Source organism: Pongo abelii, chromosome 18 (assembly GCF_028885655.2).
Source record: "Pongo abelii isolate AG06213 chromosome 18, NHGRI_mPonAbe1-v2.0_pri, whole genome shotgun sequence".
Classification (NCBI taxonomy): domain Eukaryota; kingdom Metazoa; phylum Chordata; class Mammalia; order Primates; family Hominidae; genus Pongo; species Pongo abelii.
Window position 1 is genome coordinate 89,474,743 of NC_072003.2, and position 20,698 is coordinate 89,495,440.

A 20,698-nucleotide genomic window follows, 5' to 3' on the forward strand; every position below is an offset into this window, starting at 1 on the left:
GTTGCTAAAACCATGCACGACGCCATGCGCAGTTCTGTCTGGCAGCTCATTTACACGGCTCTCGTGGTGGGTGCTGTCTGCCCAAGCTTTCTTGACCAGGCTTCTCTGAAGGAATTTTCTCTTTGGAAGAAAGGAAACTTGTGGTTGTCACAACCGGTTGTGGTTATGGAGGCGTTTCTCCCTACGCTTACTGAATGGTGTCTTGCGGGTCTTTTCCATAGTGGTCACCAATGTTGCCGCCAGCATGGTAACATTTGGCTCTTCCCTCTGGAGCCCAAGTATGTTTTGCATCCACAGCAGAGGTCTTTACTTTTCCCAAGGAGTGAGTGGGTTTGGAATGGATTCCCCTCTCTCTTAGTTTTTGGAGACAGGGTCTCGTTCTACTGCCCAGGCTGGAGTGCAGTGGTGCCACCATAGCTCACTGCAGCCTTAAACTTCTAGGCTCAAGGGATCCTCCTGCCTTGGCCTCCCAAAGTGCTGGGATGACACGTGTGAGCCACTGTGCCTGGTCACTGTATACCAAGGAATGAGTGGGTTTGGAGTGGGTTCCCTCTCTTTAATTTACTTTTTTTTTTTTTTTTAAGTTACAATTTTCTTTTTGAGATGGAGTCTCGCTTTGTTGCCCAGGCTGGAGTGCAATGGTGCGATCTTGGCTCACTGCAGCCTCTGCCTCCTGTGTTCAAGTGATTCTTCTGCCTCAGCCTCCCGAGTAACTGGGACTACAGGCACGTGCCACCACGCCTGGCTAGGTTTCCTCTCTCTTTTTTTTTTTGAGATGGAGTCTCACTCTGTCCCCCAGGCTGGAGTGCAGTGGCGCGATCTCAGCTCACTGCAAACTCCGCATCCCAGGTTCAAGCCATTCTCCTGCCTCAGCCTCCCGAGTAGCTGGGACTACAGGCGCCCGCCAGCACGCCCGGCTAATGTTTTTTTTTTTTTGTATTTTTAGTGGAGACGGGGTTTCACTATGTTAGCCAGGATGGTCTTGATCTCCTGACCTCATGATCCGCCCACCTCGGCCTCTCAAAGTGCTGGGATTACAGGCGTGAGCCACCATGCCCGGCTCCTCTCTTTTCTAGAAGGAATGTTCTCCTTCTCAAAAGGAAGGTTTCTCCTTTGTGCTTCTCCAAATGCAACAACAGGATGTGTGTGTGGTTAAGGGTGGGAACACTCAGGGCAACGATGTGCTCCAGGTGAGCAGAAGGGAGAGAGGTTCCAGAACCTTCTCTGCCAAATGTCCCTGGGAGCAAATCAGAGCCAGCCAAGAAGGGGAAGCTGTTAGAGTCTCTCTTACCCCATTATTTCCACCAAAGGCACCCAAAAAGAAAGGGAAGAAAGGCAAAGCCAAAGGCACCCCGATTGTCGATGGGCTTGCTCCAGAGGACATGAGCAAGGAGCAGGTGAGCAGAGTGGGCTGTGGCCCAGTCCCTGGGTGGGTGTGGGTGGGCATCACGCAGGGTGCCTGCATGAACCTCTCACGTGGCAGCGCCGTGTGTCCATCTCACCATGTGGATCCACTGTTCTGTCCAAGCCAGAACACGCCCCCTGTGTGGCCGGTAATTCCCATCAGCGGCAAAGCTTTTGGCTGCACCATATCTTTTCAGAAAGGCAGTGCCGCCTGTTAAAGAGGTTTGTAATAAGGCGGTAGGAGTGTGGAAGGACGTGTTTTTCTGATCTAAAAGCTGTTTTTAATTTTGTGTATTCTCTTTCAGTCTTACCCTTTTTTTGCACCTGATGTGTATAGACTTATAGAACACACATGTAGCATTCTCCTTTATTTTATTTACCATTAAACATCTCAGGAAGTTTTTAAAAGAAGGATGATTTACTTCAAATCACATCTGAATCTGATTAATCATTCATTTTTTTTTTTTTTTTGAGACAGAGTCTCACTCTGTTGCCCAGGCTGGAGTGCAGTGGCGCGATCTCGGCTCACTGCAGCTCCGCCTCCTGGGTTCACGCCATTCTCCTGCCTCAGCCTCCCCAGTAGCTGGGACTACAGGCGCCCGCCACCACGCCCAGCTAATTTTTTTTTTGTATTTTTAGTAGAGATGGGGTTTCACCGTGTTAGCCAGGATGGTCTTGATCTCCTGACCTCGTGATCCGCTCGCCTTGGACTCCCAAAGTGCTGGGATTACAGGCGTGAGCCACCGCGCCCGGCCAATCATTCATTGTTTTTGATAAAAGTCCCAACAAGGAGTAACAGCATCAGGGCTGCCTTTTTCTTGTTGCTTATTTTGGGGAGGAGGTGATGTTTTTATAGTTTCTTTGTAGGAGTTAGTTTAAGTCCCTTCTTCATTTGGATGTAGTTAAGGGCTACAGAACATAATTACATAATTACAATTTTACCTAAAAGGCTCCTGGAGACGGCAGCATGTGGCAAGCACGGTGCACCCTCTGGCTTCTGCCCTGATGGACGACTGCCTGTGAGCACCTGACATGGGACATGAGGGCTGTGTCAACTCTGTGTTATTGTTAATAAATCTTACCTTCTTTTGATAGTTGTAAGATAAAAAATCGATACGAAGGAGACTGAAAGAGCCACATGACCTGAAGTTGGAGCTAGGCAGAGGTCCTTGAACAATGGTAAAGAATGGCTTTATTTTACATGCAGGGAAACCATTCGCAGTTTAAGCCAGTGGCTAAGCAGAGAGGTGATGGGGTCAGTTTAAGCCAGCGGCTAAGCAGAGAGGTGATGGGGTCAGTTTAAGCCAGCGGCTAAGCAGAGAGGTGATGGGGTCAGTTTAAGCCAGCGGCTAAGCAGAGAGGTGATGGGGTCAGTTTAAGCCAGTGGCTAAGCAGAGAGGTGATGGGGTCAGTTGAAGCCAGTGGCTAAGCAGAGAGGTGATGGGGTCAGTTTTGTGTTCCGGAAAGATGTCTGGAGCTGCTGGGTGGACAATGGATTGAACATTGCGTTGTCCCAGCATGTGAGCTGTTGCCCGTCTCCCTGTTCGCTTCCCATTCCTGTGGAGACAGGCCTTGTGGGGCAGCGGCCATGCAGTCTACGGGGCAGGCCCTGGCACTGCACATCGCACATTGAGCCACAGACTCAGAAGGCTTCTTCAGGGTCCAGGCAGGTGGGGAGGGATGGGGGTGACCTGGAGACTCCTGCCCTGCAGCAGAGGACAGTTTCATTGTTTCACTGGGGAGTGCCCTGTGGGCCTAGGACTTCAGTGCTGTTTTTTTCTGATTTTCCAAGAGAAGCTGGAAATCTGGATGTTTATAAGAAATCTGAATATTGAGTGATGGCAAAATCTCAACACCATGTGAGCCAAACAGACCAGTCAGGATCCCTGGTTCAGGCTCTGCCCAGGAGCCACTAAAGGTCTGTGACATGAAGACATTTGTCGTTGTGCTGAGGCACTGGTTGGATTCGGGGGTGCTGTGTCTCCCTCATGTCCGCCCGGCATCCTCAGCTCAGAACCCCTCCTGCTGCTCCTTCTTGATTGGTCGTTGTCTTGTCTTCTTTTGAGGTGAGAAATGTGTTTTCCCTGTGGGGAATGTGGTGTTGAGAAAGAAAAAGGCCTACAGTAAGTGGCCTGGGGCTGTGCCCGAAAAGTAACTGATTCTGATGGAGTCTGACTCTGTTGCCCAGGCTGGAGTGCGGTGGCGCGATCTCGGCTCACTGCAAGCTCTGCCTCCCGGGTTCACGCCATGCTGCTGCCTCAGCCTGCCCGGTAGCTGGGACTACAGGTGCCCGCCACCACGCCCGGCTAATTTTTTTCTATTTTTAGTAGAGATGGGGTTTCACCGTGTTAGCCAGGATGGTCTCGATCCCCTGACTTCACGATCTGCCTGTCTCGGCCTCCCAAAGTGCTGGGATTACAGGTGTGAGCCACCGCGCCCGGCAGTAACTGATTCTTAAGGGAAATGAGCTCATGAGAAAGCTGGAAGCCTGTCCTACATTTTTTTTTAACCTATTTGCAGATTTGCAGTTGAACCCTCTTGAGTTTTAGGAGTCTCCTGGTTTTGTATATTTTTTGCTTAACATTATATCTTTAAAGGTGAATTTTTTTTTTATTTAGCATTATTATATGAATTTGTTTAAATGCTGCTACATCATTTGCATATTTTTTTTTGGGTTAATGTGATATTTCTCCTAGTTGATATACTCTAATTTTTCAACCATTTCCATATTTATTTATTTATTGTTTAGAGACAGGGTCCCGCTCTGTCACCCAGGTGGAGTGCAGTGGTGTGATCACGGCTCACTGCAGCCTCGACCTCCCAGGTCCAAGCAATCTTCCTACCTCAGTCTTCTGAGTAGCTGGGACTATAGGCATGTGCCACCACTCCTGGCTAATTTTTTTTTTTTTTTTTTTGTAGAGACAGGGTTTTGCCATGTTGCCTTGGCTGGTCAACTCTGGGGCTCAAAAGATCCTCCCACTTTGGCCTCCCAAAGTGGTGGGAGCCACCATGCCTGGCTGTTTGTGTATTTTTTGAGACAGAATCTCACTCTGTCACCCAGGCTGGAGTGTAGTGGCATGATCATAACTAACCGCAGCCTCAACCTCCTGAGCTTGAGTGACCTTTCCACCTCAGCTCTCCCAGTAGCTGAGACTGTAGGCGCATGCCATCATGCCTGGTTAATGAAAAAAATGTTTGCAGAGATGGGTCTTGCTATGATGCCCAAGCTGGTCTTCAACTCCTGGGCGCGAGGGATCCTTCCACCTAGGCCTCCCAGAGTGCTGGGGTTACAGGCGAGAGCCACCGCGTCTCGCTTATTTCCCTGTTTAAACTGGTCTTAGATTATTTCCTTTTTGATATTTTTGCTGTTATAATAATGGTGTGGGTAATATCTTTGAGCAAGATGCTCTTATATTGCTTTTGAGAAATTTTTTAGGCATACATTCTCAGTAATGGATGAAAGGATATAGTTATTTTGTGATTATTGGCCAAATTGAAGAGAATTCTGCCAGTTGCTGAACGTATTCTGTCTCTGGAGCTTCCTAGCCTTATATTTTAACTTTTTACATTCAGCTGTTTATTTTTAGGTGAAGTTGAGTCCTCCCTCTTTCTTCCTTGCCTTTCTCCGGCCACACGCCCCTTTGCTGTGCATGGGCCCCTGCTCAGTGCCTCACCTGACCCACTGCACCTGGCCAGGTGGAGGAGCATGTCAGCCGCATCCGGGAGGAGCTGGACCGCGAGCGGGAGGAACGAAACTACTTCCAGCTGGAGCGGGACAAGATCCACACCTTCTGGGAGATCACACGGAGGCAGCTGGAGGAGAAGAAGGCTGAGCTGCGGAACAAAGACCGGGAGATGGAAGAAGCCGAGGAGAGGCACCAGGTGGAGATCAAGGTGAGTGGGGCCAGCCTGCATGTGCTCACCCGCTCACCACACAGCCGCAGAGTTGCTGAACCCAGTGAGGGTGCGGGTGCAGCCTGCACGTGCTCATCTGCTCACACACAGCCGCAGAGTTGCTGAGCCCAGTGAGGGTGCGGGTGCAGCCTGCACATGCTCATCTGCTCACACACAGCCGCAGAGTTGCTGAGCCCAGTGAGGGTGCGGGTGCAGCCTGCACGTGCTCATCTGCTCACACACAGCCGCAGAGTTGCTGAACCCAGTGAGGGTGCGGGTGCAGCCTGCATGTGCTCATCTGGTCACCACACAGCCGCAGAGTAGCTGAGCCCAGTGAGGGTGCGGGTGCAGCCTGCACATGCTCATCTGCTCACACACAGCCTCAGAGGAGCTGGACCTAGTGAGGGTGTGGGTGCAGCCTGCACGTGCTCACCTGCTCACCACACAGCCTCAGAGGAGCTGGACCCAGTGAGGGTGTGGGTGCAGCCTGCACGTGCTCACCTGCTCACCACACAGCCACAGAGGAGCTGGACCCAGTGAAGGTGCGGGTGCAGCCTGCATGTGCTCACCTGCTCACCACACAGCCGCAGAGGAGGTAGACCCCGTGAGGGTGTGGGTGGGACATTTTCTGTTCTTGGCTTTGGGAGTCACAGCCTTAAAGGTGTTTTTTATAAAAGCCTGAGGGAGAGACCCTGCAGGTCCTGAGGGTTTAAAATGCTGCCTCCACAACATGGAAGGAGTATGAGCTCTGGGGGCAGACTGGCCTGTTTGCAACTCAGCTCTGCCACTTAATACCCCACGAGCTGGGGATGCACCTCACCTCCCAGCCTTGGTGTCCTGCTCTGTGCCTCAAGTGTACAGGTTTGCATAGGTGAACAGGCATGTGTAGCTGTGTACAGGTGAGGAGGTGTGCAAGTGAGCAGGTGGATGCAAGTGAGCAGGTGTGTGCAGGTGAGGAGGCGTGGGCAGGTGAGGAGGTATGTGCAAGTGAGGCGTGGGGAGGTGAGCACGTGGGGCAGCTATGTGCAGATGAGGAGGTGTGTGCAGGTGAGCAGGTAGGTGCAAGTGACCAGGTGTCTACAGGTATGTACAGGTGAGGAGGTGTAGTACAGGTGTAGTGCAGGGGACCAGGTGTGTACAGGAATGTACAGGTGAGGAGGTGTACAGGTGACCAGGTGTGTACAGGTACGGACAGGTGAGAAGGTGTGGTACAGGTGTGGTGCAGGTGAGCAGGAGTGTACAGGTATGTACAGGTGAGGTGTGGTACAGGTGTGGTGCAGGTGATCAGGTGTATACAGGAATGTACAGGTGAGGAGGTGTGGTACAGGTGACCAGGTGTGTACAGGTACAGACAGGTGAGGAGGTGTGGTACAGGTGTGGTGTGGGTGAGCAGGAGTGTACAGGTATGTGCAGGTGAGGAGGTGTGGTACAGGTGTGGTGTAGGTGACCAGGTATGTACAGGTACAGACAGGTGAGGAGATGTGGTACAGGTACAGACAGGTGAGGAGATGTGGTACAGGTATGGTGCAGGTGAGCAGGAGTGTATAGGTATGTACAGGTGAGGAGGTGTGTACAGGTATGTACAGGTGAGGAGGTGTGTACAGGAATATGCAGGTGAGGAGGTGTGGTACAGGTGACCAGGTGTGTACAGGTATGTGCAGGTATGTGCAGGTGGTACAGGTGTGGTGCAAGTGAGCAGGTCTGTACAGGTACAGACAGGTGAGAAGGTGTGGTACAGGTGAGCAGGTGTGTACAGGTACGGACAGGTGAGGAGTTGTGGTGCAGGTGACCAGGTGTGCACGGGTATGTACAGGTGAGCAGGTGTGTACAGGTACGGACAGGTGAGAAGGTGTGGTACAGGTGTGGTGTGGGTGACCAGGTGTGTACAGGTACGGACAGGTGAGAAGGTGTGGTACAGGTGTGGTGTGGGTGACCAGGTGTGTACAGGTACGGACAGGTGAGGAGGTGTGGTACAGGTGTGGTACAGGTGACCAGGTGTGTACAGGTACAGACAGGTGAGGACGTGTGGTGCAGGCGTGGTACAGGTGTGGTGCAGGTGAGCAGATGGTACTCCCATTGCCCTGCAGGTGTACAAGCAGAAAGTGAAGCACCTGCTATATGAGCACCAGAACAACCTGACAGAGATGAAGGCTGAGGGCACCGTCGTCATGAAGCTGGCACAGAAGGAGCACCGCACACAGGAGGGTGTGCTGCGCAAGGACATGCGGGCACTGAAGGTGGAGCTCAAGGAGCAGGAGCTGGCCAATGAGGTGGTGGTGAAGAACCTGCGGCTGGTAGGTGTGGCGGGGGCACGTGGAGGCTGACAGGTTGTTGGGACGGCAAGCCTAGTGCTGCATGAACTCCTGTTTAGTCAGCAGCAACTGGGAATTCATATTTTTGCATAAGACCTCCTGCATTGTTGCAATTTGTTGAAATTTTTTTTTTTTAAAGCATGCATCCAAACAAACTCCATTTTGGGACCAAGTACACAATTCTGTCTTAGACCTGAGCAAAAAATTGACGTCACCGAAGAAAAAAATCCAGCTTAGGATCTTTCATGTGCTGCTGACACCTGACACCCAGAGACCTTTCCTAGGGAATAGCGTCATATGCATTTAGTAGAATGCAAACCAACCATTAAAATATCCAGTGTGTTGACTCCTGGGCACTGTGACAGTTTGTCACACAAGCTGGTCTGGTTTTTACTTTTGAGGCTGGGGGTTTCCAGGGCACCTTTAAAATTCATTTTTGCACCTGGTTCAGTGGCTCACATCCATAATCCCAGCACTTGGGAGGGTTAGGTGGGAGAATTGGTTGAGGCCAATAGTTTGAGACTAGCTTGGGTGAAATAGTTGAACCCCATGTCTAAAAAATTTAAAAAAAAAAAATTAACTGGTGTGGTGGCACATGCCGATAGTTTCAGCTACTTGGGAGGCTGAGGCGGGAGGATCCCTTGAGCTCAGGAAGTCAAGGCTGTGGTGAGCTAGGATTGTGCCACTGCACTCCAGCCTGGGTGACAGAGTGAGACAAAACAAAAAGGAAAGAGATCATTTGCTGACTGTCCATTAGCTGCTAGGTCCTGATCTGATCTCTGACAAAACGCCTGCCCGACTGGGGCTGTTGGTCTAGAAAGGAGAGACAACAGGTGAGTTAGAAGACAAACGTGTCAGATACAAGAGGATCTGGTGGGGAAGAGTGCCACAGAACGATCGAAGTGGGGAGAGGTGGGGTGCGGTTTTGTACAAGTAGGTGACCAGCTAGGAGAGGGGATAGGCCAGTGGGACAGCCCAGGGTGATGACGAGGATTCTGTGGGAGAGGGTCAGAGCTCGTCCGCCTCGAAAGCTGTGGTGGGGACTGGGACTTTGACCCCGGGGGAGTCCATTGCCCTCTGAGAACTTGGGCAGAGGAGAGATGTGTCTGACTAAGGTTCTTCCTGGCTGCTGGGTTGAGGAGACTTTCTGAACACATTTGCCTCACGCCTGGAAGCAGTCCAGCCTCAACTGAATCTGGAAGAAACTTGGTGACGTTGCTGACTTTGCAGCAAAGCATGAGAGTGCCGAAGTCTTGAACCCTCCAGAATTATCTGGTCTTAACCCAGGTCCTGGATATGGTATTGTTACATAATCAGAGTTTCCTGTTGGGTAAAAGTACGGCTTTAGGCCAGGTGCGGTGGCTCACACCTGTAATCTCAGCACTTTGGGAGGCCGAGGAGGGTGTATCATGAGGTCAGGAGTTTGAGACCAGCCTGACCAACGTGGTGAAACCCCGTCTCTACTAAAAATACAAAAAGTAGCCGGGCATGGTGGCACGCACCTATAATCCCAGCTACTCGGGACACTGAGGCAGAAGAATCACTTGAACTTGGGAGACGGAGGTTGCGGTGAGCCGAGATTGTGCCACTGTACTACAGCCTGGTTAACAGAGTGAGAGTCTGTCTCAAAAAAAAGAAAAATTACTGCTTTAAAAATACTTTAATTATTTATGCAAATTTTAAATATATAATGTTTATTTAAATATATAATAATTGTTCATTAAAAATATTTATTTATTTATTTTTAGAGATGAGGTCTCACTCTGTCTCCCAGGCTGCAGTGCAATGGTACAATCATAGCTCACTGCAGCCTCGAACTCCTAGTCTCAAGTGACCCTTCTGCCTTAGCCTCCCAAGTAGCTGGAACTATAGATATGAGCCACCACACCCACCTCATCTTTTTTTTTTTTTTTTTTTGAGATGGAGTTTTGCTCTTGTTGCTCAGGCTGGAGTGCAGTGGCACAATCTCAGTTCACCACAACCTCCGCCTCCCGGGTTCAAGTGATTCTCCTGCCTCAGCCTCTTGACTAGCTGGGATTACGGGCATGTGCCACCATGCCTGGCTAATTTTGTATTTTCAGTAGAGACGGGGTTTCTCCATGTTGGTCAGGCTGGTCTTAAACTCCCAGCCTCAGGTGGTCTGCCCACTTCAGCCTCCCAAAGTGCTGGGATTACAGGCATGAGCCACCGTGCCTGGCAATCTTTAAATTTTCTGTAGAAGCTCTTGCTATGTTGCTTAGGCTGCCCTTGAACTCTTGACCTCAAGTGATCCTCCTGCCTTGGCCTCCAAAGTGCTGGGATGACAGGCATGAATACTTTTAAAATGCTGCTTCAGGCAGCAGTGCAGCAGGTTGGAAGCTACACACGGCACCTGGAAAGATCCCACAGCTCTGTGTGGATGTGGCTGCTGCTCTTCGGGCTGTGGGATGGTTTGGCAATGCAACCAAGCTGGGTTCAGTGCTCACGACGTCTGTTCATGTTCTCTCTCAAGCTTAGAGGTGACTTTAGTTGAGGGAGGCGAGTTAGGAAGTGTGGGGGTGACCGAAACCATGAGGAACAGGGTCAGCCTGAAGGGAGCGGGCTTCCCTCTGGGTCCGGCTGTGCAGTAATGGCCTCTTTTCACCTGTGCAGAAACACACCGAGGAGATCACCAGGATGCGGAATGATTTTGAGAGGCAAGTTCGAGGTCAGTTTCCCATGTGCTCATCGTGTAGGATGGTGCCAGAGACACCCCCCGTCCCATCAGAGAGGAACTTACCTCCAGAGCTTGTTAACTCAGGGAACAAAAACTAGATTAAAACAGTCCAGGCATGCAAGAGGAAGACTGTGGAAGTTTCCAAGGCCAGTGGACCCACTGAGAATCCCAGAACAACCTATTTCCATGTGAGTTTGGGAGGCTGCGATTACCACACACGTTCCCACTCCTAGCTAAAATCAGTAGTTATCAGCAGGTGGTAGCTATTCAGTGCCGTGGGCAGCATTCTTAAAATAGGCTTCTCCATGGCTCCTGGTCTGAGAAGGCTCCAATTTCAGAAGGCTGTCTGTTTTACTAATAAAGGCTGATAGTCTGTGGCTGGATGGCCACACAGGCCTTGGTTACTGCTCACTGGGGTCAGCTGACATTCAGCTGTTGGCACCCCCAATGCAGGGAGTGATTAGCAATGCCTGTCACTGGCAAAGGCAGGCTGACAGTGGTGTGTGTGCTGAGTATGAGCATCAGCAGAAAACACTCAGTCTAAACCTCTTTGTTCTTCTCTTGCAGAGCTTGCTTGCAAAGCTGTTCTGACCACAATGGGCGTTTTGGGCCCCTGTTTACAGGCTCCATGTTCTGTAGCCATAGGGGCACCACGTCTTCCTCTGCTAAGCTGCTGTTTGCTGCTGCCTTTCAGAAATTGAGGCCAAGTATGATAAGAAGATGAAGATGCTGAGGGACGAGCTCGACCTGCGGAGAAAGACTGAGCTCCATGAAGTGGAGGAGAGGAAGAATGGCCAGATCAACACGCTGATGCAGCGCCACGAGGAGGCCTTCACTGACATTAAGAACTACTACAATGACATCACCCTCAACAACCTGGCCCTCATCAACTCCCTCAAGGTGCTGCGTGTGGGGTGGGCTGGGGAGACACACTCTGCCTGTCCTAGAATGTGGGCTGCAGACTCCTGGGGATCCAGACCCCAGCTTTCCACCCCAACACACCCAATACTTTTTATAAGATTATTTGACAATGCCCCTTTCATATCCTTAACTGAAATTCCTAAATAATGTAACCTATCTCTACCTATGTTAAAAGCAGTCAGGATATTGCCCTCATCATAGTGCAGAGGGGGAAGTCATAAAGTGTGTTCAGATTTGTAAAAGCTCAGATGGAACTGCAGTGAGGGCCGTGATGTGGCTGGAGTGGATAGGTGACATCGTCACTGCATGCTGGCGGTAACAGGATTTTCTACAGTAGACAACGGCCCTTGGTGGAATCTTGAACAAAGTGTAGTCCCTCAGTCTGCATGGAAGCTGCATTCCCAGAAAACTCAGAATAAGTTGAAGCTGCAGAAATACTGTTTATACTTAGAACAGGTCTAGATGCCAGCATGCCTGAGGCTGGCAGGAACCGGTGATGGGCAGGAGAGCACCCAGCTCTCACCATGCAGGCCACAGCCCCTTTGGTTCTGCCTGAGCCCCTGCCGGGCCTGCGCTTGTGCCTGCAGGAGCAGATGGAGGACATGCGGAAGAAGGAGGACCACCTGGAGAGGGAGATGGCAGAGGTGTCTGTGCAGAACAAGCGCCTGGCAGACCCTCTCCAGAAGGCTCGGGAGGAGATGAGCGAGATGCAGAAGCAGCTGGCAAACTACGAGAGGGACAAGCAGATCCTGCTTGTGAGTTTCCCGCTGGATTCCTTTCCCTCCTTGGCACGAGCTTGCCTAGGCTCAGGAGGGAGGAGCATCACAGGGAGGGGCTTGGCCCTTAGGGCAGGAAGGGAGATGGGGGAGGCCTGCATTTCTCCTTTCTCTGCCTTGTGTTTTCCTGGGGAAAGTAAAGTCTGGGGGTGTTTTGGAGACAAGGCCCTCATCTTCCACTGCATGCTACCGACCTTCCTTGGTGGGGCTCAGCTGCTGTGTCCTGGAACCAGGTCTTTCTGGCGATTATTTTTGGCCTTGCCATCTCCCAGGAGCCCGTGTTACTTGGATGACTGTGAATCTTGAATACTTTCTGTCCCCTACTCCCTGTTTTTCCTCCAGTGCACAAAAGCCCGTTTGAAAGTCACGGAGAAGGAGCTGAAAGACCTGCAGTGGGAGCATGAAGTGTTAGAGCAACAATTCACCAAGGTGAGCGGGCACCAGGCTGGCCCTGCAGCAGGGGGTGGGTGTTAGAGCAGGGGTTCACTAAGGTGAGTGGGCACCAGGCTGGCCCTGCAGCGAGGATGGCACCCCTGCTAGCCAGGGACGGGGCTCTCCTTGTGGCCCCTGGACCAGCTTCAGATGCCTTGGCCAGGTTTCTGCATTCTGAAGCTGGAGGCCCTGTTCCCTGTAACTCATTCCGCAACTTCTAAGAGGCAAAAACCTGTGACCTGTTCCGCATGCCTATCCTGCAGAAGGCGTGGGGTCTCACGGGGAACGGATCACACATGACTTTTGTCCCCTTGAGAGCTCACCTCTCAAAGCACATGAGGGAGGCTCTTAAGTGTAAGTGAAAATGAGTCTCCGGCTGCTCAGCGCTGGTCCTCACACTGGCGAGTTTTATCAGCTCCCTTCCAGGTTTCCTGCATGCTCTAGTGTGGATGTGACTTTGTGTGTTATGAACACGGAATCAGGCCATAAGCACAACTTGCTTTTTACTCTCACAGTGTATCAGGCTGCACTTAGGAAGCGGTCTCATCCTTTTCACAGCCACTTGGTGCTGCATTTCGTGAATGTTTGATCATTTAGCTGACTCCCCTCTGTTTCTAATCCTCTGCTGCTATAAGCATTGCTGCCTCAATCCGTTTAAATTTGTCTTTGTGCACTTGTGTGAGATTGCTTCTTAGGAAAGCCAGTTCCTAGCAGTGGGATTGTTGAGTCTGAGGGGTCTGTGTTGAGGATTCTGATCGTCTGTCCAGAGGGCTGCTCTGAGTCACACACCTGCCAGGGTGCGGAGGGGCCGTTGCCATCCTCACCTGCACCAGATCTGACAGGTTTAAACCTTTGCAGAAGTGACTGGGTGGGAAACATCTCACTTCCAAGATTCGCAGTGAGTGGTAGGGGTGCTTGGTCCTATCTCTGTCCCTCAAAGACACTCCTTGCCTCTGTTCAGTTTCAAAGTTCTGGCCAAGGACCAATCCCTGCACCATGGGGCCCTCAAGGCTTTGTCTGTGGTGTGCGTGGCCAGAGCATCTTATCTTGAGCCGCAGTTATGCGTGCTGTTTTGTTCTCTAACCTAATTGAAATTTATGAACACAAACAGTTGTAGTGGGATTCGCCTCTCGTAAACATCCCATCTGTCTGTCAGATCTAGCCCCACCTTCAGAGACACCTCAGGTCCTGCACGATGTGCATTGCTAGGCTGTGCCAACTCTTGGCACCTAAGGGAAGGGCGTCTGCAAGGTAGCCAGTGAGATCCTGAGGACTGCTGTGCTAGACAAGGGCCCTTCCTCCTCCCTGTGGGTTTTGAGGTGGGCATTATTGGGAAGAGGAGAGCAGAGACGTGCCTGGGTTGGAGCCTTGTTCTGTGCCATATTTTCTTCCATTTGAATGTGGTTCCTGACAGTGTCAAAGTTGGTGTCTCTTCCTAGAGAACTGAGAGCTCAAATTTGTCAGCAAAATTTAGAGACCAAGGCACTTATTTATTTATTTATTTATTTATTTATTTATTTATTTATTTTTGAGATGGAGTTTCGCTCTTGTTGCTCAGGCTGGAGTATAATGGCACTATCTTGGCTCACTGCAACCTCCACCTCCTGGGTTCAAGCGATACTCCTGCCTTAGCCTCCCGAGTAGCTGGGATTACAGGCGCCTGCCACCATGCCCAGCTAACGTTTGGTATTTTTGATAGAGACGGGGTTTCACTCTGTTGGCCAGGCTGGTCTTGAACTCCTGACCTCAGGTGATCCACCCACCTCACCCTCCCAAAGTGCTGGGATTACAGGCGTGGGCCACCGCACGCTGCTCAGGGTGTTCACTTTTTTATAGTCTTCAACAAAGTCTAGATTTTTAAAAAATGCACAATTAATAAGTAGAAGAATTAGGAGGTAAAAAAGAACAGTTTTACTGGCTGGCAGGCAGCTGGCTCCAAGGCTGTGCTCCAGATCCGCCATTTGTGGGGCGGACAGCACATGTGATGCCAGGATCTGGGGCTGGCCAAGGGAGCACATCCTCCAAGGGGCCCCACCTGCAAGCTCGGCCTGCTGGATGCCCTGGATCTCACATCTCACCTGAGCCCACAGCCCTCACTTGGACAAGACTGGCCTCGGCCACCCATGAAGCAGCTTTCAGGGTGGGGCTGCTCCAGCCCTTACCAGGACACTCATGGCTTCCAGAGACACCTTACTGAGAGAAGGGCTTATGCTGATGTTTTCCTCCTGCCTTCCACTGCGTGGACGGCTCTACAGAGGGCCAGGGCGCAGGCAGTGTGGACAACACAGCGACCCCGGTGCTGTGGGAGTGGGCACTATTGGGAAGCCATCGTCCATAGAAGCAGCGTGTTCCAGGCAGGTGCAGAGGTGGGAGGCAGCATCTTCCCAGTGCGATGTCCCCAGGTGGGGGGGCCTCATCGCCCACCCCCAGCGCTGTCCCTACAGGTGCAGCAGGAGCGGGATGAGCTTTATCGGAAGTTCACTGCAGCCATCCAGGAGGTGCAGCAGAAGACAGGCTTCAAGAACCTGGTGCTAGAACGCAAGCTGCAGGCTCTGAGCGCTGCTGTGGAGAAGAAGGAGGTGCAGTTCAACGAGGTCCTGGCTGCCTCTAACCTGGACCCTGCAGCCCTGACGCTGGTGTCCCGCAAGCTTGAGGTAGGCCCTAGACAGGCTCCTGGCCCCAGTGGGCGGCCTCATCCCTGTGGCAAGAGTCTTCAGTTCTGTGCTGCTCCTCCTCGGATGGGCACAGAGACCCCTCGGTCAACCACTGGGGAGGGGTATTCATGGGTTTCCTGTGACCTGAGAACAGAGCGGGGGTGCCGTAGGCATGGATGCCTCACCATCTGCGCCGGCGGCCTCTCCTTCACCTTCTGCACCGGCGGCCTCTCCTTCACCATCTGCGCCGGCGGCCTCTTCTCATCTCACCTTCTGCGCCGGCGGCTTCTCCTTCACCATCTGCACCGGCGGCCTCTTCTCATCTCACTTTCTGCGCCGGCGGCCTCTCCTTCACCTTCTGCACCGGCGGCTTCTCCTTCACCTTCTGCGCCGGCGGCCTCTCCTTCACCATCTGCGCCGGCGGCCTCTCCTTCACCATCTGCACCGGCGGCTTCTCCTTCACCTTCTGCGCCGGCGGCCTCTCCTTCACCATCTGCACCGGCGGCTTCTCCTTCACCTTCTGCGCCGGCGGCCTCTCCTTCACCATCTGCGCCGGCGGCCTCTTCTCATCTCACCTTCTGCGCCGGCGGCCTCTTCTCATTTCACTTTCTGCGCAGGCGGCCTCTCCTTCACCTTCTGCGCCGGCGGCCTCTCCTTCACCTTCTGCGCCGGCAGCCTCTCATCAGTTCTGCTCAAGTCTCTCTTGGATCTTCTCTTGCCGCTGTGTGACCTCGTGGTGCCTCCTAACCTCTGAGCCTCTGCGCACTCCAGTTCTCAGGCTTGGCTCATCTGAGCACGTAAGGCTCTAGTCATCTGAGTGCAGCCTTAGGGTGGCCGTGGGAGTGGAACAGCCACTCTTGGAATCTCCGTGGACCTGAGCTCCTCTGTTGGTGATAACAGACCCAGACACAGGCCTGGAGGATGGTTGTACTTCCTGAGCTCTCAGCCCAGGGCACCACCCACATCCTGGGACAGAGATGGCACCGGGAGGCCCTGAGATGGGCTGGTTTAGGGCATGGACAGTTACAGATGGGGTAAGTGCAGGGCCGTGGGAGCCTGGGGACCCCGACCCCACCTTTGCAGGTACTGGGGACATGAAGGCTAAGGAGAGCCCAGAACATTCCCTCGTTCTGTGTCTCAGTGATTTATGGTGCTGCTCTGCTGGGGTGTCCCGGGCATGGGTGAGGGCAGTAAATAAAGCAGATGAGGCCTGGGTCCCCCACAGGGAGAGACAGCATCAGCTGGAGGATCAGGAGGAGGCTGGAGCCTGCGACTGCTCACAGGTGGTCTCTTACCTGTGTCCAGCTTCTGGACCTGGGACTTGCCTCTCTTCCCTGGACCTGGTAGGGGAAAGTCACAGAAGGAACAGGACACAGGGCAAAGGGTCTTTGACTGACACTGGAATCCTGGCCAGCTGAGGCCATCTGCAGCTGCCAGGCCTGTGGCTTCCTCGGGGCCCTGAGTTGGACGACACGTGCCCCTGGCCCAGCAGCTGCCCCTGAGCTTGAAACAGCTGGTCTTGAAGCCTCCACGCAGAGGGAGGCTGGGTTGCCACAGAGATGCAGCCTTCAGGGCCACAGGGTACCCATCTGTCTCTGCTGCTTGTGCTGGACTCGTCCTTCAGTGAAACAGATTCCTGGGACATAGGCTTGAGGCTTCCTCACTGTCTGTGGAAGCATCTTTTATCCTGAGAACTATCACAGATGGCATTTTTGTGTGTTTGTTTTCAAGACTAAGTGTTGCTCTGTTGCCCAGGCTGGAGTGCAATGGCGTGATCTTGGCTTGCTGCAACCTCTGCCTCCCGGGTTCCAGTGGTTCTTGTGCCTCAGCCTCCTGAGTACCTGGGATTTCAGGCGTGTGCCACCATGCCCGGCTGATTTTTCTATTTTTAGTAGAGACAGAGTTTCACCATGTTGGTTAAGCTAGTCTTGAACTCCTGACCTCAAGTGATTCTCCCGCCTCGGCCTCCCAAAGTGCTAGGATTACAGGTGTGAGCCACCGTACCCAGCCACAGATGGCATTTTTATTTTGCAAATTATTTTATTTCTTCCTTGATGATTTAGAGGGACTATCTTCAAACAAGTACAAATAGTTCATACATAATACCTGGCCATTTTCTTCCAAAATCTCTCTCTTTCTTTTTTTTTTCCCCAAGACAGGAGTCTCGCTCTGTCACCCAGGTTGGAGTGCAGTGGTGTGATCTCGGCTCACTGCAACTGCTGCGTCCTGGATTCAAACGACTCTCCTGCCTCAGCCTCCTGAGTAGCTGGGATTACAGGCAGGCACCACCACGCCCAGCTAATTTTGTATTTTTAGTAGAGACGGGGTTTCACCATGTTGGTCATGCTGGTCTCAAACTCCCGACTTCATGATCCTCCTGCCTCAGCCTCCCAAAGTGCTAGGATTACAGATGTGAGCCACTGCGCCTGGCAATTTTTGTGTTTTTTTAATAGAGATGGGGTTTCACTGTGTTGGCCAGGTGGGTCTCGAACTCCTGACCTCGTGATCTGCCCACCTTGGCCCCCCAAAGTGCTGGGATTACACGCGTGAGCCACCGCCCCCGGATACCTGGCCATTTTCTAACCAATTGAGTAATTTGTTGCACAATAAGCTACCTCATGTCTTTCAGCAAGAAATACATTAAATTTGAGGGCTGGGTGCAGTGGCTTACATCTGTAATCCCAGTACTTTGGGAGACTGAGGCAGGTGGGTCACAAGGTCAGAAGATCGAGACCACCCTGGCTAACACAGTGAAACCCCGTCTCTACTAAAGATACAAAAAATTAGCCGGGCACCTGTAATCCCAGCTACTCAGGAGGCTGAGCCAGGAGAAGGGCTTGAACCCGGGAGGTGGAGGTTGCAGAGATCGCGCCACTGTACTCCAGCCTGGGTGACAGAGTGAGACTCTGTCTCAATAAAGAAAAAAAAAAGGAAAAATACGTTAAATTTGAATAGTAAAGACATTACATAAGGAATTAGGACACAGTTAAAATTTGCTTTAAGTATTTCTTTGGGGGAGAGGACGCTACACTTCTACTCAATGAAGAGAAACATTCTTATAGTCCAGAGGTCTTATTTTTTTAACACCTGTGATGCCATGAGTTCATAGGGAAGAGGTTCCAGCAGCTCAGGCTCCTTCCCATCAGTTCTCACAAAGCTTCTCTGGGAGGAGCAGGCTGCTGCTTCAGTTGAACCCAGGTACCTTTCTCTTGGGCTTCTTTTTCTGATCATTTTCCTTCATGCGTTTCAGGAAGCTCTCTCGGCTCTTAGAGTGCTCCGCGTGCTCAATATCCACATTAATTCTCTCGGCAAGAATCTTGCCCTTAACTTGTTTGTTTACAACAATGCCAACAGCGTGCTGGGGAACACTGCAGACTTCCAGTTCAGCCATGGCAACACTTGTGGGGCTTCCTTTTTGAACAGTACCCATTCCCTTGATGTCTGCAGTATCACCTTTCTTAGAGGTTCGCATATAGAGCGAACCTTAGAGCCGCCAGGAGGCTGAGTCCACAGGTGGGGCTGGGAGGGGCTGAGGTGACTTGGTGTTCGCACATGGGGGAACCACGGGTCCTGGCCCGGTGGGCGGTGGTGCCTGTGGGACCCTGGTCGTCTGGGATGGCCTGGCTCTCAGGGCCTGAGGTAGTGAGGCTGTATAGGAGGGGCCTCACCTGGGCCAGAGGCACTGTGGCCCCAGGACTGAAAACTCATCTTTGTCTGCTCAGCACTGGGCCCAGTGAGCACAGGCAGGTGAGGGAGTGAGGGTCCCACTGTTGGGAGGTGGGGGAGGCGTGTTTCCAGCTCCTGGCTGAGGGCTGCACCCAACCTGCTGCTAAGCCACCGAAATGAGGGTGAAGAGAGCAGTTGTGGCCTGTGTGGGTCGTTGCAGCTGTGCCTACGCGCCAGGGTGAGGATGGAGGATGGAGCTACATGTGGGTCAACCCTCCTTTCCTGGTCATTGTTACCTTGACTTCTAAGTGAGGAATCTTCCGGGGGAAATGACAGAGGCCCCTGCAGGGACACTGTTCGCGGCTGGGCAGGTGTGAGGGGGCTGCTGTGTCAGTGGGCAGCAGAGACGGCTCTAAAGCCAGGCTGGGCCTGGCAGTGCCCCACAGGCAGGAGCCCGAGAAGTCCCTGCCTCGCCATGTGGTAAGACCCTTGCCCACATCTGGGCGGGGCCAGCGCTGCTGAAGGCTACTTTTTTCTGTTACAAAAAAGTGGGATAGCTGGGCATGGTGGCTTGCGCCTGTAATCCTAGGACTTTGGGAGGCTGAGGTGGGCAGATCATGAGGTCAGGAGTTCAAGACCAGCCTGGCCAAGATGGTGAAACCCCGTCTCTACTAAAAATACAAAAATTAGCTGGGCATGGTAGCGGGTATAATGCCAGCTATTTGGGAGGCTGAGGCAGAGAATTCCTTGAACCTGGGAGGCGGAGGTTGCAGTGAGCCTAGATCGCGCCACTGCACTCCAGCCTGGGCAACGGGGCGAGACTCCATCTCAAAAAAAAAGTGAGATAGTACATTCACAAGCCTCAAGAAATTTAAGCAACATGTAGGTGGTGTTTAGTGGCCAGTTTCCACAGTGTGGCTGCACGCTGACTGCCCTCACCTCATCTGCATTTCTTGTGGGTCTGGACTGTTTTTTGAGGTTTTTTTTGAGATGGTGTCTTGCTCTGTCACCCAGACTGGAGTGCAGTGGCTCAATCTCGGCACATTGCAACCTCCGTTTCCCAGGTTCAAACAATTCTCGTGCCTCAGCCTCCCGAGTAGCTGGGGTTACACAGGTGCGAGCCACCATGCACGGCTACTTTTTGTATAGTAGAGACGGGGTTTCACCACGTTGGCCAGGCTGGTCTCAAACTCCTGACCTCAAGTGATCTGCCCTCCTTGGCCTCCCAAACTGCTGGGATCACAGGTGTGAGCGGCAGTGCCTGGCCTGGACTGTTGATGGAAAGGCAGGTTGTACAAACTCAGGCTTCCAGTTCTGTTACTTCCTTGTTTTCTCTCCACCCTTGGAGACCTTTTTCTGCTGACAACCCTTTGTGGATGGATGCATCCATCAAACCAGGCTGCTATTCGCTGGATCTCTCAGAATCCCCACTGGAGTCCCCAGGCCACCCCCATTGCCTCGGCCAAAAGATGAGTCTCAAACTCCATCACCTCTCTCTCCTCAGGATGTTCTGGAATCGAAGAACAGCACCATCAAGGACCTGCAGTATGAGCTGGCCCGGGTCTGTAAGGTACGGATGTGCCCTGCCCTCCCTCAGGGGCACCCCCTCAGTGCCCACACTGTTCTAAATGCAGATGGTCTCTGAGGACCCCACCTGTGCCTACTTTGTACCTCGTTTGACAAGGCAGCTGTCACTGTCCCCACGCGAGGGTGCAGTCATAGCCGAGAGCATCTGGATTCTGTGTGGTCTGGGGCAGTGCACTGTTGTTTAGGCCACGTCCCTGCTGGGATGGGTGTAGGGGGGGATGTGGACCCTTTCCTGGTCAGCCCCTTCCCCTGGGCAGGGAGTCAGAAGGTGCTGTGCCCACTGGGGAAGGCAACAGACGTCATTCAACAGGGGAAGGGAGGGCGTGAAGAACCTGAGTGGGAAACACCCAGCCAGGG

At 52.5% G+C, this 20,698-nt stretch overlaps 1 protein-coding gene across 10 annotated transcripts in view; it reads left to right on the forward strand.

Annotated features, from left to right (window-relative positions):
• Nucleotides 1-20,698, forward strand: part of GAS8 (growth arrest specific 8) — a 30,213-nt gene that overhangs the window by 7,232 nt on the left and 2,283 nt on the right. For 4 of the 10 annotated variants that reach the window (XM_009251086.4, XM_054534393.2, XM_024233354.3 and 1 more), the window contains exons 2-10: nucleotides 1,311-1,397; nucleotides 5,101-5,298; nucleotides 7,386-7,592; nucleotides 10,242-10,296; nucleotides 11,000-11,205; nucleotides 11,814-11,981; nucleotides 12,345-12,431; nucleotides 14,879-15,088; nucleotides 20,259-20,324. In XM_009251086.4, the coding sequence (XP_009249361.3) occupies nucleotides 1,383-1,397; nucleotides 5,101-5,298; nucleotides 7,386-7,592; nucleotides 10,242-10,296; nucleotides 11,000-11,205; nucleotides 11,814-11,981; nucleotides 12,345-12,431; nucleotides 14,879-15,088; nucleotides 20,259-20,324 (1,212 nt within the window). In that variant the 5' untranslated portion in view covers nucleotides 1,311-1,382. The other 6 variants (XM_054534395.2, XM_054534394.2, XM_054534396.2 and 3 more) reach the window with 6 other exon arrangements.